Source organism: Heterobasidion irregulare, assembly GCF_000320585.1.
Source record: "Heterobasidion irregulare TC 32-1 unplaced genomic scaffold scaffold_03, whole genome shotgun sequence".
Taxonomy (NCBI): Eukaryota; Fungi; Basidiomycota; class Agaricomycetes; order Russulales; family Bondarzewiaceae; genus Heterobasidion; species Heterobasidion irregulare.
This window is the reverse complement of record NW_009258199.1, coordinates 160542-176259: the sequence shown is the minus strand read 5'-3', so window position 1 is coordinate 176259 and position 15718 is coordinate 160542. Positions and strand designations below refer to the sequence as shown.

Genomic DNA, 15718 nt, shown 5'->3' with positions numbered 1-15718 from the left:
CAGCTTCGTCGCCTGCTACTGCGCGGTTTTAGAGTCGCCACATCCCTTCTGAACGTCCTCGGATCCGTTTCCGGTGGCAGCCGATAGATGTACTCCTCTGAATGTGCCTCGGACGGCATGGTGTAAGGCCTGGCACAGGACCCTCGTGACCTCTTTACTCGGCTTGTGGTCTGTAAAGCGATGGCATCGTTCATCGGGAGCCAACGCTGCCCACAACGCGCTTTTATACGTTCCTCCTTGCGCATTGACTTCCGCGCCTCGATCTAGCAGTATTCGCACAATAGCTTTGTGACCACTGAGACACGCTGCCTGCAGTGCATTTCCATGCCGTCCTCCTTGCGCGTTGATCTCAGCACCTCGGTCCAGCAGCAGTCGCATGAGGGCTTCATGACCGCCAAGACACGCTATCCGCAATGCATTACCGGCCCATCGATTCACCTCGGCACCTCGATCCAGCAGCACTTGAACGATTGCTTCGTTACCACGATGTGATGCTGCTTGTAGAGCAGTCTAATATCTTCCTCCTTGTTCATCGACTCTAGCACCTTGATCCAGCAGCAGTTGAACGATGGCTTTATGGCCATCGTTAGCGACTGGGCGCCGCATCCTATAGTCTTCTCCGCACGACGCAGTCTGCAGTGCGTTCCCATACTTTCCTCCCTGTGCATGGACCTCAGCACCTCGACCCAGCAACAGTCGTACAATGACTTCGTGGCCTTGAGAACTCGCGGCTTGTAGTGCGTTTCCGCACTCTCCTCCTTGCGCATTGACATCTGCACGGCGATCTAGCAGCAGTTGTACGATCGATTCGTGACCAATGAGAGACGCCGCCTGTAGTGCATTCCCGTAGTGTCCCCCTTGCGTGTTGACCCCGGCACCTCGATCCAGTAGCAGTCGCACAAGGGCTTCATGACCACGGTATGAAGCCGCCTGCAGTGCATTCCCATACAAACCTCCTTGAGCGTTGACCTCAGCACCTTCGATCAATAACCATTCTGATACGTCTAGAAACCCTGCGCTGCATGAATAGTACAGAGGGTGAGGGATAGTTTTGACTGCACGATGCCAATCTGGGGAATCATAGGGTTTGTCTAGATCGTATATCCTGACCCAATTCAGAAGGGATTTTTGCCGGTCAACATGATAGAACTCTCGAGCTAGAGGCTGTAGAGGCTGGTGGACATCTGGTCTCCGCTTCTGGAAATGGAAGACCCAATGATGTGCCGCATATAGTGCCAAGGCAGCATCATTTTCTTCTCTCATCCGTGTCCCATCTAACCCGTCTGTGTCGAATCGCATGAGATACGCGAGACATGTCATGACAATTGACTCGTTGGCCAACTCCGCATTCACACTGTAGCTCGATGCTTCGCCTGTGCGAACCCGTTTAGACATCGGGTATTCTCTAACAGAGAAGTGCGAGAACAGGATGAATCGGGCTGCAAGTGTGTTGAAAGAAGATTCAGGTTTCCACTGGTCGCCGCGATAGTTGAAATAGTCAAAATTGTCGGGAATGGCAGAGATCAAACTGCCACATATGGTGGGCGCATCCGACGGATCGCGCATGCGATTTCTAGAGTTGTAACGCGCATTTCCTTCGGAATCCATCGCCACCGTGACGACCTCAGCAAGTTCACCAAGAAGCATCGGACGTTTTGAGAAACAGATGAATTGCAAGATTCGATAGATTTTCTCTTGGCAGTCATCTGGAATGTTCAACAGTAAGCGTTCATAGGTCTCGTCCAGCGTTTTCGGCAGATTTTCTAAAGTCGCCTCAAGATCATTGACTGTGAAGCAGTGTCGCAAACTATCCAGTTGACAGCGCACCCACTGGAACCTTTGTGCAAAACTCGCCATCAGTGTTCCATTTTGTGCCACGCAGCTGTAGATTGACTTACATGCCACCTGCATGTGTGATAAGAGTATGTCTGATCAAATTTTTCTCTTTTAGTTCCCATTTCTTCAAATGGGAATCCTTCTCTAGTTGAGCCGCGATGAACAGCTCAACATCTTGGCCAATACCCGACGTTGCGCCTTGAAGATCAACATGACGAGCCCTGGGAAATGAGTCCATTTTCTCTTGAATTTCCTGCTCAGGCCGACTTGCAGCTAGGACGTGAAGAGATTGCAGATTCCAGCTCTGAATTTCGGCCAAAAATTCGAGCACGTTCGTCCGATCTGATCCAAAGCACTCATCCAGTCCATCAAGAACGATGTATGTATGGCTGGAGAGGACAACGGTCTTCTTGAGCACATTGAGGAGCTCGTTCACTGTTGGCTGTTAAAAGCCGTTGTTGGTCCGTTCGTAGAGTTCTCCCAATGGGCCAGGACATCGTCCCAGGAGTTGGAAGACGAGTGAATGGAGCATGTACCGATAGATCAGTTTATCTGAATTGTTGAAGTTGAAGTAGAAGTAGGCCAATGCGACGGAGGAATTGGATTGACGTTTGAGAGCTTCGATGACGGTCGAGCTGTCGTATGGCAATTTCATCAGTGATGTCCGAAACTTCTGCCTTGGGATAGCCTTACCAGATGATCGTTTTACCATTGCCAGCTGCAGGGGTGTTCGTAAGTAATCATTGCAAGAGACGAGCCTTTGGGCGCACGTATTCCTCGTATCCACAAGAATGACCCTGATGTCGTCGTCCAGTCCACAAAATCTTGGCTTTGTATGAACCAGGCGCCGGTTCCGACCTGTCGGGCTTCTATAGCTGTATTGTAGTTTGTGGTCGGATCAGGAGGCTTCAGCCACGAGCGATCCTTTCTCGGAGCGCGCCGTCTACATTGATGGTATATATGAAGCACAGTACACGATCACTACCTGCAAGGAACATACCTTCTGACGCCTGTATATTCTGTGAGGTTGTAGTTGTCGTCGCTAATATCACTGCAGTGACCATCGGAACCTCCTGGCTGGATAGGATCCGCAGTGCGCCCATCGCATCCGACACTTCGGTGTTATTCCCGAACAGGACCTTCCAGTATTGGACTACCAAGTTGCCCCATTAGCCACGTCCTCGGCTAAGCAATATGAGCTCTTACCAAGACGACTTTGCTTCATCCACTTGGTGGCTACTCCAAGCACCACGAGCACCTGGGCGAGGATGCCGACAATGATTCTCTTCAGATTGTCAGTGATCTCATGTTAGACATAAACATCCAAACATCCCATAAAGCCCTTGAGCTTCTCAAACATGTCGATAATCATGTCATAGTGTCCACTGACGTCTTTCGCAGCCTAGATCAATAACGACGTTGACTTTTGTGCTCAGATGAACACCTGGACACATACCTTGAGCAATACCCAAACAGCAATAGAAACTGCTTTCGCTGGCGGACATGCCTGATATCGTCAGAGTCAGGTATCCGTCTCGGGAGTTTTAGCATACATGGTGCTTACTGTCGCGAGACTATCTCCGATCGCACCTGATGATATATTCACCAGTTCCAGTACTGACCGTATCACATGCCGTACTCTTCCCCCCCTCTTCCGATACTCCTTGAATCGGTTCAGCTCCTTGTCGAGGATGACAAAGAGGGCATCGGGGGAATCTGCCTCCAGCCCACGTTCAAGATAGTCGCGTTTAGTGTCTTGGTTATATCTCGTGATCGCCGATGACCAGATCTCCTGGAATTGCAATGCAGGACACGGATTTGCCATGTCCGACAAAGTGGGGGAGGAGGATAACCAGATTTAGGACAACAGCCACGAGGAGTGAGCGCTGGTGAGCGCTCGAGAACTTCTTCGAAAGTCTGGTGATTGGGTACCAATAGAAGATTTTCGTCATCATGCCATACTTATTCGAAGCCCAAATACTACTAATTTATTCCAGATTGAGACATGGAAACATTCGAGATGCTCGTGTCGCAGACGATAGTGCGGTACATGGGCAGCTATGTGGACATGTGCAGTTTTGGTGCTTTGAGCTTGCGTCAGGCAGACGGGGCATCGAGGCACTAGGAAGGGACAGGAGGGGACGGCGCAGAAAAGGCAGGGAAGGAAGGAAGCACAGCAGCGATTCAGAAGACAATATATGTACGCACATGGGTAGCTGCAAACGGATGGACGTCAAGGTCAAGGATAAAGCGCGCATGGTTCAAGACGGCCACGATCACGGACAGGCCGCGGAATGCACTAATCTATGACCAGACCCAGGCGAGCAGTGCTGGGAGGGCAGGGTGGCATTGTACAAAGTCGAGGAAGTGATCGTGGAGGCGGGAGAGGCAGAAGGGCGGAGAGGTCATGCTGGCAGGGTGTGTCATGCAGCGGCGAGTGTGGAGTGGACGCGTCGGAGCGTCGTTGCGTTCAGCCTGGATTCTACGACAATGTGCGTACGTGGGAGGCGTGTGCAAGACATGACCGAGACGCATGGGTGATATATATCACCGACGCCGTTTGAGCGAGAGCCTGTGCGATGTGGACGAGTCAGTCGATTAAGAACTTGGATGGAGAACGGAGTCAGGGAGCGGGATACGCGCCAATGTGGGCGTGCTTGTGCGCCTTCGACTCAATGAACAGTCGATGATCTCTCCAGGAAGAACTCGACACAGGCCTCGTCGTCGTCTATGTAGGTTTTTTTGAACCCATGTTCTCATTACATTCGATGCGCTCCTTTCTCGACTCAGACACGGAGAAGCCACCAAGTACGGTATGCCTCCGATTCCTGCATGCGCATTCGCAAATGATCAACTGTTTATCCTTGCCTCTTATTCCAGACACAGATACGCGTCCTTGACGGGGTGTATCATGTGCCTTTGCAGGCTTCCTGATATGAAGACATCGTGCACGAGCGATGGCAGCTGTGGAAATTGTGAGGACAAGGTACTACTAGATGCGCTCTGAACAGCCGGCTGTCTAGGCAATCTGGTTCAATGTATGCTGACGTTTGGTTTCTACCTAGCTCACTTCTCTCAGTTTTTCTCTATGCTCCACCAGCAGGACGCGAGAGAGAAAGATCATTGTGCGAGACCTGTGGTAGCATCGGCGTGTCAGCGGCGGATGTCTGACCTGGCATCACATGGACGGTGAGAGGTGCTATTCTTCTTCGGTGCTTTCACTGTCAATTTGTTACTTCCAGTGTGACGCTACTCGCTGTATGTGCTCATCTCTACCTGAGCGACATATACCAGGATTTGGAAGCCTGTGACGAAGTATCAGCACTTTGGACAGACCTTGTCGGTCAAAATGTCAAGGCAACTTCGTGTGATTGTATGCGTGTTCCGGTGCATTCCATTCTGTTACAAAGTACGTACTCCCGAGCCTAGCCTGTAGCTGTCACTGTACAAAGGTTCCGTCTCTCATGTATATACAACGTCGGATCCGGACTGGAAAAGAATAATCGAATCGGTGAATGAATCCCTTGATGAAGTAGAAGTCTGAATGCACGCACAGTGATCTCAATTCCTCATTCAGGACCAGCTTCGTCGCTTGCTGCTGCGCGTCTCCAGAATTTTTGCAGGCTCATCCATCATCATCAGGTCCATTTTTGGCAGCCGAGCGATGTACTCCTCCGAATGCGCCTCGGATGGCATGGTGTAGAGTCGCGCACCGGCATCCCACAAGATTATCACTACGTGAGGATTCCGTGGCGGATACCCACGAGGGGCCAATGCTGCCCGCAGCGCACTCCGGTATGCTCCTCCATGGGCGTTGATGTCGGCACCTCGATCTAGCAGCAGTCGCACGATGGATTCGTGACCACCGTAACACGCCACCGCTGCCTGCAGCGCATTCCCATGCCTTCCTCCTTGCGCGTTGATCTCGGCACCTCGATCTAGCAGCAGTCGCACGATGGATTCGTGACCACCGTAACACGCCACCGTTGCCTGCAGCGCGTTCCCATACTGTCCTCCTTGCGCGTTGATTTCGGCACCTCGATCCAGCAGCAGTCGCACGATGGATTCGTGACCACGGTAACACGCCGCCTGCAGCGCGTTCCCATAGTAGCCTCCTTGCGCGTTGATGTCGGCACCTCCGCCCAGCAGCAGTCGCACGATGGATTCGTGACCGCAGGAAGACGCCGCCTGCAGCGCGTTCCCATAGTAGCCTCCTTGTGCGTTGATTTCGGCACCTCGATCCAGCAGCAGTCGCACGATAGATTCGTGACCACGGTAAGACGCTGCCTGCAGCACGTTCCCATAGTAGCCTCCTTGCGCGTACATGTCGGCACCTCGATCTAGCAGCAGTCGCACGATGGATTCGTGACCACCGTAACACGCCACCGCTGCCTGCAGCGCATTCCCATGCCTTCCTCCTTGCGCGTTGATCTCGGCACCTCGATCTAGCAGCAGTCGCACGATGGATTCGTGACCACCGTAACACGCCACCGCTGCCTGCAGTGCGTTCCCATACTCTCCTCCTTGCGCGTTGATTTCGGCACCTCGATCCAGCAGCAGTTGCACGATGGATTCGTGACCACGGTAAGACGCCGCCTGCAGCGCATTCCCATACTGTCCTCCTTGCGCGTTGATCTCGGCACCTCGATCTAGCAGCAGTCGCACGATGGATTCGTGACCACCGTAACACGCCACCGCTGCCTGCAGTGCGTTTCCATACTCTCCTCCTTGCGCGTTGATTTCGGCACCTCGATCCAGCAGCAGTTGCACGATAGATTCGTGACCACTGTAACACGCCGCCTGCAGCGCATTCCCATACTGTCCTCCTTGTGCGTTGATCTCGGCACCTCGATCTAGCAGCAATCGCACGATGGATTCGTCACCACCGTAACACGCCACCTGCAGCGCGTTCCCGTACTCTCCTCCTTGCGCGTTGATTTCGGCACCTCGATCCAGCAGCAGTCGCACGATGGATTCGTGACCATGGTAACACGCCGCCTGCAGCGCGTTTCCGTAATAACCTCCTCGCGCATTGACATCGGCGCCTCTGGTGACCAACCATCTTGAGACATCCACAAATCCTGCCATGCACGAATAGTAAAGAGGATCAGGGATGGTGTTGGCTTCACGATGCCAATCCACGTCATGCGAGTAGCCATCAAAATCATACATCCTGATCCAATTGAGAAAATTCGCTCGCCGGGGGATATGGAAGAACTCTTGTGCCAAATCTTGTAGAGGCTGAGGAGTGTCGCAGCTCTGCTGCGGGAAATGGGATATCCAATGCCGTGCTGCATATAGAGCTAGGGCAACATCTTTCTCTCCTTTTATCCTTTTCTCGTCTAGTCTGTTGGTGTTGAATCGCATCAGGTATACGAGGCATGTCATGGCAATTGACCTTCTGGCGAGCTCTGCATCGACACTGTAACCCGATGCTCGACCTGTTCGAATCCTTTGAGAGGAGAGATATTCTTTTACAGAGAAGTGCGACAGTCGCAGAATTCGCGATGCGGCCGTTTCGAGAAGAAATTCAGGGTGCCAAACATCAAATTTTAGAACATCGGCGGCATCTGAACTGGATGAAAGCGAGACCAAACTGCTGCATATTGTGAGCACGTCCGATGAATCGCGCATGCGATTCTCAGAGTCATAATGGGCCTTTCCATCGGAATCTATAGCCACAGTGACAACCTCGGCGAGTTCTCCAAGCAGCATCGGACGTTCGGAGAAGCAGAGGAATTCCAAGATTCGATGGATCTTCTCCTGGTCCTCATCTGGAATGGTTCTCAGTATCCGTTCATACGTGTCGTCCAGCGTCTTCGGCAGTGATCCTAGAGCATTCCTGAGATCTTTCGGTGTATGGCAGTGTCGCAAGCTGTCTATTTGACAGCGCACCCATTGAAACCTTGATAGCGAACTCCCCGTCAATGTTTATGCTATTCGGACAATCAGCTTCACTTACATCCCATCTGCGCGTTCGACAAGAGTGTCTCTGACTCGCGCCTTCTCCGTAGGTCCCCATTTATTCAGGTGGCAGTCGTCCTGCAGTACACTGTCAAGGTACACCTTGATATCGTCATTGGTCTGTGACTTTGCGTCATGAAGATCGACGTGACAAGCGCCGCGCAAAGTGTCCATGGTTTCCTTGATTTCCTGCTCAGGCCGACTTGCAGCAAGGACATGAAGAGGTTTCAGATTCCATCTCTGTATGTCAGTCAAGAATTTGAGTACATCTGTTCTCTCTGAGCCACCACACTCGTCCAGGCCGTCAAGAACGATGTAAGTCTGGCTGAATGAACTAGCAGTGATCTTCAAAACATAGAGCAGCTCCTCCACCGTTGGCTCTTTGGAGCCGTTGTCCTTCCGGTTGTAGAGGTCTCTCAACGGCTGAGGACATTGCTTGCAGAGTTGATAGACAAGCGAATGCAGCATATTTCGATAGAGTACCTTCTCGGAGTCGTTGAATGTGAAGTAGAAGTAGGCCAACGCGGCAGAGGATTCGACTGAAGCTTGAAGAGTCTCGATAGCTGTAGAGCTGTTGTGAAGCGATAGATGCGTCAGCAATGGTTCAACGAATTTAGCGTCGGAATAGCCTCGCCAAATAACGGTTTTGCCGTTGCCAGCTGTATATACTTCCAGTCAATGACCTTCCAATAAGCGAAGGTTTGTGGACGCACGTATACCATGAATCCACAGGAATGAACCTGGAAGCTTCATCCAGTCTTGAAAATCCTGTCCCTTGGTAAACCATTCGCCAGTTCCCACCTGTCGTGTTTTGATAGCGGTGTTGTAGTTCGTAGTGGGATCAGGTGGCTTGAGCCAGGAGTGGATCCTCTGTCGGATTCCATCGTCTGCATCGTGGATGAGACATGAGGTATAGATCATCCTTCATGAAGACTATACCTCTGATAGCCACCACGTTGCCATGGATCTCAGCGGTGACCATAGGAACCTCCTGGTGAATAAACATTTCCAGTTTCCTCATCGCATCCGTCACCTCCGTGTTCTTCCCGACAAGTACCTTTGAATATTGACCTGGAACCTACCATCAGCCACATTCTCCAGTGAATAACGCAACGCCCTTACAAAGACGGTTCTGGTTTATCCACTTTGTGGCCACTCCGAGCACCACGAGCACCTGAGCGAGGATGTCGACGATGAGGCCCTTGAGTTTGCCAGTGATATTTTGTTTGATATAAACATCCAGACGTCCCATAAAGCCTTTGAGCTTTTCGAACATCTCGATAATCATGTCATAGTGTGCACTAACGTCCCTTGCACCCTAGATCGATGACGGCATTCAGATCCATCCTCAAACGGTAATCGGAACACACACATTGATTAAGACTCGGATAGCGACTGAAACCGCTTTCGCTGGTGAGAATGCCTGATATCATCAAAGTTCAACATCATCCCGACAATCTGGGTAGACATGTTGCTCACCATTGCTACACCTTCTCCTATTGTCTCTGAGAACACATTCACCATATTGAGAACTGGCTCAATTGCACGTCGAACTTTCTCTCCCTTCTTCCGATACTCCTGGAAGCTGTTCAGCTCGTTGTCGAGGATCCCAAAAAGAGCATCAGGGGAATTGGCCACCAAACCGCCTTCAATAAGATAGTAGCTCCCGGTGTGTTGGTTGTAGGTGGTGATCGCTAGATCCCAAGCGACAAGGAAGTCTGATTCAGGGTTTGTGGCTGGCTTGTTCGACGAAGTGGTCTGTGGAACCTCCTGATTTGATAAGCTCCGCAAATTTTCCATTGCTTCTGTCACTTCCGTATTCTTCCTCGAGATTGCTTTTGAATATATCAGCCTTCTGATCCGATGAACACTGAAACTTCCTACCAAGTCGACTCTGCTTCATCCGCTTCGTAGCCACTCCGAGCACCATGAGTAGCTGCCCAAGGATGTCAACGATGAGTTTCTTGATTGCTTCCGTGATCTCTTGTTGGATGTGACATTTCAGCCGTCCCATGAAGCCTTTGATCTCCTCGAACATCCCGATAATCATGTCATAGTTTCTACTGACGCCCTTTGCCGCCTAGATTGACGACGGCATTCAAACCAGTCCTGAGAAAAAGATTGATACTCGGAACACACACCTTTAGCAACGCCCGAATGGCGACAGAAACCGCTTTCGCGGGTGGGGATACCTATCGTCACCGAAGTTAGGTATACATCTCAGAAATATGGGTAGATGCAGGGCTCGCCGTCGCTAGAGATTCTCCGATCGTCTTTGAGGACACAATTACCAGTTCAAGAACGGGCTGAATCGCCGCTCGCACTTTGTTCTGCTTCTTCTGATACTGCTTGAAACTTTTCAGCTCGTCGTCGAGGAGTCTAAACAGAGCATCCGGAGAATCTTCCCCTAGCCAGCCTTCAAAATAGTCGCGGTCGGTGTCTCGTTTGTATTTCGTGAGGGCCGATTTCCAGATGTTATGGAATTGAGATCCAGGATTCGAATCCGGCATGTTTGACAAAGTATTCTGTGGGACAGGTGTAAGGGCAGACAGTGAGAGATGCTAGGTGATAGAACGACGTACTCGTACAGGATTCCCAAGGACAACAGCCACGGGAAGTGAGCGCTATCGGAGCTAGAGTGAGCTGGATACCATAACGGTACAGTCCATCGATAGTATATATACATTATTCCCTATCCGAATTTCAAGACAGGCGTGAGACACAGAGTCATTCGAGACAATTGCACTGTCTAAAACAGTATATCATAGACAGATATAGGGTCATCTCCGTTCATCGTGAAAGAATGATACACGAATGCTACACTCTGATGAAGCGTAATTGACCTTCGATACCCCTTATTATCAGTCGCGCTCCGGTCCCGCTCGGTCGCAATGATGATATACAAGTGCGTCGCGCGCCCATGCAACCGAAGCCGTCCGTACCGCTGAGCGCGGGCGACATGGCGGAGCTCAAATGTAACTGGTGTCGGACGAGCCCAATGAGCAAGTCTTGTGGCGGCGTCGGGAGACCATTCGCGGACGTCTGACTGATGGACAGGGAGGGATGAGGAACCGAACGTGGTGTTGATCTTGCTCACAATCAGAGGCGGTGAGGACGAGTGTGTAGGCTACGAGGAGATCATTGGACAAGGGCGGCTTGTATGATTCTCAGAGCCGTCAGCGGCGCACGTGATGTCCCGCGTACAAACCTTTCTGTGCAGTTTCCGTGCGGCGTGCATCAGACATGGTTCAAGAATGCACATATCTGAGCCAACACCCAAATGCGTACATTTATGAGCTTACAATACAGCATAATGGGAAAGCGCAACAGGGGGAGATGGTCAAGCGGGGTGGCGCCGCTGGACGTTATGCACGAGCGGCGCGAGCGTGGAAGACGACGAGAAGGAAGTACCACCGACTTCTACGGTGCTCGGGAACAGCGGGGTTGCGTTTGCGCGGGAGACGGTAATGTGAATTCAGTGCAGCTGGGGCGAGGGTAGACGGAAGAGCTTGGCGATGCTGGCGCCGATGAGTCCAAGGAGGAACACGCGTGGTCAGATGAGCAGGGCGTCAGAAGCACCGTAGATCAGGACAATAGAGGCGCCTTGGGTGGGAAGGGGCTGGAATGTGGAATGCGGGACGGAGGTGGAGAAACGGCGAAGTTAAGTCGAGATGTAAAAACAAGAGAGTTAGGAGAATTGAACAGGGACGCACATAGCTAGCCACCAAAAAGCTCGGAATCGTCGCGGACAGGCCGCAGAACGTGCAGGCGAACAAGACGGGCGAAGAGAAAGAGGCGCGGATGTCGAGGTCGCGCTCAGCGCGCACGTGCCTGCTCACGCTCCAATGTGGGCGCCTCTCCACTGCCTCTCCTAGAACGAGCGCTTGCTTGATTGGTACTGGGTGTACAATGTGGTTAGCTCGCCGTCCGCACACCCTCCCACAGTCGAGCCCGCCACCGATATCCATTGTACAAGAACAACGTCCTCGTAATTTATTTTTTTCTTGCTCTGACAGGCGGATTCATCGACGACATGACTCACTGACTCACTTACACGCATTCTAAGAGCCCCGGGCTCGTGCTCGACATGGTCCAGCATATCTGTGCACTCGCCGTGAATGCAAGGTGGGAATGATCATCTTCTGCGGCAGCGTCCGAACGCGACAGATCCCCAACGCCATGCTCATCGTTCGCGCCTCAGTCTCTTATGCTCACGCGCCCACTCACTCGTTCCTTTCGCTATTATCAGCGCAACGTCTCCATCGTACTTCCCTGGTAACATCGTCTTTCGTACGACGCGCACGCTCGCTGCACTGCGCAGAACACTGGACCTGGGCGAAGCGCGTGAGTAGGGGATACCGAGGAGCACACCGATGGAGTGACTACCGAGGAGCGCGTGCGGCTGGGTGAGCGGGGCATCATGGTCGCCGTACATAGGGAAGGCGAAGATGCTTTGGATCTGTGTCAGTCAGACAGGGCGGCGAGATCTGTAGGAAGGTACGGAGGACGGCGCAGAAAAGGCAGAGAGGAAGGAACTGCGGCAGAGACGCAACAGGCAAGAGAGGTACCCACTTTGCTAGCCACAAACGGCATGATTTCACAGTCAAGAGAATAGCGCGATTGGATCAAGACGGCCACGATCACGGATATGCTGCAGGACGCGCCGATCCAGGACCAGATTTAGACGAGCGGCGCAGGGATCGGGCGGGGTGGCGTTGCACGGTAGAGATAGCAAGCGGGAGGGCAGAGGGCTCACACTGGCAAGGCACGTCAAGTAGTGGTGCGTTTGACAACATCGAGGCCCGAAGGAAGTGAACGCGTCAGAGCGTAGATGGAGTCGCGCAGCGTTGGGTACAACCTGCAGTGTATGACGGTGTGTGTAAGTGCGTGCAGGTGAGAGGCGCGCGCAGGATATGGAAGAGTCACGTCGGTGATATATACCGCCAGCGCCGTCTAGGCCAGACGCTGTGTGGTGAGGACGTTGATTCAGTCGACGGCGGGGGCGGGGAGAGCACTGGAGAGCAGCGACCGCGGGTGCACGTGCATGTACACGTGCTCTGATGCGGGCGCTTGTACGCTTCCGAATGAACAGTCGATGACCTCTCCCTTCCTCTCCTGGAGGTCACTCGATACCAGCCTCATCGTCGCAGATGCAGGTATGTCTACCATCTTCTCACCAAAATTGATGCGCCCCTTTCTTATAGCAACTGTTCTCTGCGTTAAGGTCAGTCCACGACACTGCTTTCTACAGCTCTGATAGTCAAGTGGTTCTGATCGATTCGAGGGCTAATGACTGTTTGCGAATCACTTGCGGTGATCCTGCTGCAGTTCAATAGTGACCATTGTCATGCGATGTCAATAAATCCAGGGTTATTGGACGCCATGGACGCATATGACCTAGGGCTTTTCGGAGAGGACGCGAACGTGCCTATCATCCGAATCTTTCTCGCTTTAGCAGCTCGCACGACGTTTTTGAAGCCCCCCCATCTCCTTTTTCAGAGACGAAAGTGTCTCAGTCAGAGGGCTCAGAAGCCATTCCTCCGTCGGTCGCCGATGATCACCAGAAAACCACTGCCACTGGTACCACTCTGCCTGCTGAACTGGTATTACCGGATGCAAACCAGCCTGAGGCAGAAGGCTCTGATGAAAAGCAAGCACCGGGGGAGCCGAAGAAGAAATTCACAGCGTACGATATCTGGTGCTCTGGCTTGACGAGTGATGTGTATGCGGCGATTAACGAATCCAATGAAGAGACATGGACCTCTATACTATGGGCTTCACAGAGGTGGCAGCAGATCTACCAGGCTGGGGATGAGGAGGCTACCCAGTTGCGGAAGTCGCAGAATCCGGGCGCAGCGATGGATCCTGAATTTTTCTCGCAATGGATTCCTAAGGATCTGCTCAACGCTGCTATAAGGAACATATGAGTGGGCCTGTGTATGTTGTGTTGAGCCTTATACGACAGTCAATAGGTGAATGTACCGCCTTGTAGACAGCATGCTTCAATTCAACCGAGTAAGCATCTGTTTTTGTGGAGGTGTATCTCGATGACTTGTGGCATTCAACGGTTGTATAACAAACACGGGAACCAAGAGGATTGGGAAAAACACACGTGGTTCATCGAATCATCGCCCCGGCCCGACAGACCGCGCGCGTCACGAGCCTCGTTTATTCCGTCTGTATGCTCCATCGATCATCTCTAATTCCCTCTACTCACAGCGCAGAGCCTTCTCAGGACAGTCGTTGGCGCCCCTCATTAATACCGGTCATGTTGAGGTCAAAGACAATCTCAGTGCGGGTTGTTCACAAAGAATCAAGGGGATCAAGATCTATGCAGTGATAGCGAGGTAAATCAAGTCGATTGTCGTCACTGCATCATGAAGACTCCTGACTATTCTTCTCTCGCTGAGAGAGGGACAACTGATTTAATCTCTTCTCCACCTACTAGATGTTCAATCCGACTCATCGTCATCCGCATCTGCGTCGTCCCCTGTCCCCGCGTCTGACTCATCCACTCTCTCCACGTCCACATCGTCCGCAGTCTGCACGCCTGCATCATCCACCGTTTTCACGCTCGCTTTCTTCGCAGTCGTCCCATGTTTCAGTTCTAAGTGTCGAACCACCACCCACGCTCTGACCATCCCCTTACCGCACTCCGGGCACGTGAAATTCTTCTTCAGTTGTGACGCGCACAGTTCCAGTTCCGGGTACAGCAACGCGAACACGTTCAGGCGGTGCTTGTTGGTCTTGAGGTGCTTCGTTACCTCTGACTGCTTCGTGAATCCTCCCTTGCAGATATGACACCCGATCCCGTTCGGGTCATACGGTGTCTGAGGGGGCTTTCGCTTTTTGGCCTTGGCTGTCGATGGTGCCGTCGATGAGGAGGATGACGCGCCCAATATCCGTGGAGGAATATTCTTCTTGGGCTTCGCAGTCGATGGCGTCTTCGAGCCGGATGCTCGAGGTGGTTGTTTTTGATTTTTTGCTTTGGCTGTCGATGGCGCCGTGGATGAGGATGACGCGCAAGCACGAGGGGGTTGCTTTCGCCTTTTGGGCTTGGAAGTCGATGGCACCGTTGACGAGGAAGACGAGCCGGATGTCCCCGACGTGATCCCAGCTGATGAGAGATGATCATCTGTCTGATATGGTCCTGTGTCGAACGTGGGCGCGGCAACAGGGAAGGGGAAGGGCTGAGGCCCTGCAGGATTCATGTGGCACTCCCGACGAGGCTGTTGACTCCTTAGTGGGTACCTTGATGGCTGCGGCGTCAGCTTGGCTTGGTCGGAGGGCTGTGCGGCGATAGGGGCGAAGGACGCATCAAGGTTGTTCTCGATCGGCATGCAAGGCATCGACCGCAGCAAGAAGAGATCCTCCATCTCAGCGCTTGGCAGCCATGGCAGCAATTCCTCGTGGGGTGACTGTTCTGCGGTGGTGAAAGGCGGCTGGGCGAAGTCGAAACCGTACTCCGTCGGCATATACGGCATCGAGCCGAATAGCTGATGCGTCTCTGGTATCGTATCCCATGGCAGCATCGGTGCGGGCTGCTGGACTGTGGGCTGCGCGCCGATCGGGAGAGAGAAGGGTTGGCCGCTGTACCCAGCGGCCATGAACGGCGTCTGCGTCTCTGAGATCGCGCTTGATGGCATTGTAGGCCAAAGCCCTTGGGCTGACGATGACACAGCGACCGGGACTGATAAGGTGGCAAGGAAATTCTCCTCGCCACCGAAAGTTCTTGTTGTTACGTTGTCAAGCTTGAGGGCATTGCCCTCGGTGCTTTCGTAGGCTCTCAAGAGCCTACTAGATTGAGTTTGTGTTTGCGCGGATGGAGGGATTTCCTCCATCGTGCTTATGCCATCCCACCTCCCGCGCTTGGCAGTACGCCATGCGGCGCTGTCAGCTTCCGCCGGCCTCTTTCTGC

General features: G+C 52.6%; 8 protein-coding genes across 8 annotated transcripts; 2 read left to right on the top strand and 6 right to left on the bottom strand.

The window, feature by feature from the left end:
• Positions 1-15: 15 nt before the first annotated feature.
• On the bottom strand, positions 16-3661 carry HETIRDRAFT_102301 (uncharacterized protein; the record flags this gene model as incomplete). The annotated part of the gene is made up of 10 exons (XM_009545081.1): positions 16-494; positions 546-1837; positions 1899-2278; positions 2354-2471; positions 2530-2554; positions 2837-2989; positions 3043-3121; positions 3158-3238; positions 3293-3343; positions 3401-3661. 10 exons carry the CDS (start codon positions 3659-3661, stop codon positions 16-18), a joined length of 2919 nt encoding a protein of 972 aa, XP_009543376.1.
• Positions 3662-4651: 990 nt separating this feature from the next.
• On the top strand, positions 4652-4843 carry HETIRDRAFT_170051 (uncharacterized protein; the record flags this gene model as incomplete). Its single annotated transcript, XM_009545080.1, has 1 exon — positions 4652-4843. The coding sequence occupies one exon, from the start codon at positions 4652-4654 to the stop codon at positions 4841-4843; it is 192 nt and encodes a 63-aa protein (XP_009543375.1).
• Positions 4844-5203: 360 nt separating this feature from the next.
• On the bottom strand, positions 5204-8721 carry HETIRDRAFT_471847 (uncharacterized protein; the record flags this gene model as incomplete). The annotated part of the gene is made up of 4 exons (XM_009545079.1): positions 5204-5325; positions 5391-7741; positions 7799-8459; positions 8514-8721. 3 exons carry the CDS (start codon positions 8719-8721, stop codon positions 5410-5412), a joined length of 3201 nt encoding a protein of 1066 aa, XP_009543374.1. The 3' UTR covers positions 5204-5325; positions 5391-5409.
• A 163-nt stretch (positions 8722-8884) lies between these two features.
• On the bottom strand, positions 8885-10310 carry HETIRDRAFT_312718 (uncharacterized protein; the record flags this gene model as incomplete). The annotated part of the gene is made up of 4 exons (XM_009545078.1): positions 8885-9118; positions 9173-9223; positions 9280-9385; positions 10147-10310. The coding sequence occupies 4 exons, from the start codon at positions 10308-10310 to the stop codon at positions 8885-8887; spliced, it is 555 nt and encodes a 184-aa protein (XP_009543373.1).
• Positions 10311-12006: 1696 nt separating this feature from the next.
• Positions 12007-12782, bottom strand: HETIRDRAFT_408011 (uncharacterized protein; the record flags this gene model as incomplete). The annotated part of the gene is made up of 1 exon (XM_009545076.1): positions 12007-12782. A coding segment is annotated over exon 1 (190 nt), but the record flags the coding sequence as incomplete, so codon positions are not given.
• HETIRDRAFT_415374 (uncharacterized protein) lies at positions 12441-12596 on the bottom strand (the record flags this gene model as incomplete). The annotated part of the gene is made up of 1 exon (XM_009545077.1): positions 12441-12596. One exon carries the CDS (start codon positions 12594-12596, stop codon positions 12441-12443), a length of 156 nt encoding a protein of 51 aa, XP_009543372.1.
• Positions 12783-12895: 113 nt separating the features above from the next.
• Positions 12896-13727, top strand: HETIRDRAFT_102298 (uncharacterized protein; the record flags this gene model as incomplete). The annotated part of the gene is made up of 2 exons (XM_009545075.1): positions 12896-12956; positions 13300-13727. The coding sequence occupies 2 exons, from the start codon at positions 12896-12898 to the stop codon at positions 13725-13727; spliced, it is 489 nt and encodes a 162-aa protein (XP_009543370.1).
• A 441-nt stretch (positions 13728-14168) lies between these two features.
• On the bottom strand, positions 14169-15286 carry HETIRDRAFT_438745 (uncharacterized protein; the record flags this gene model as incomplete). The annotated part of the gene is made up of 1 exon (XM_009545074.1): positions 14169-15286. A coding segment is annotated over one exon (1034 nt), but the record flags the coding sequence as incomplete, so codon positions are not given.
• Positions 15287-15718: the final 432 nt, after the last annotated feature.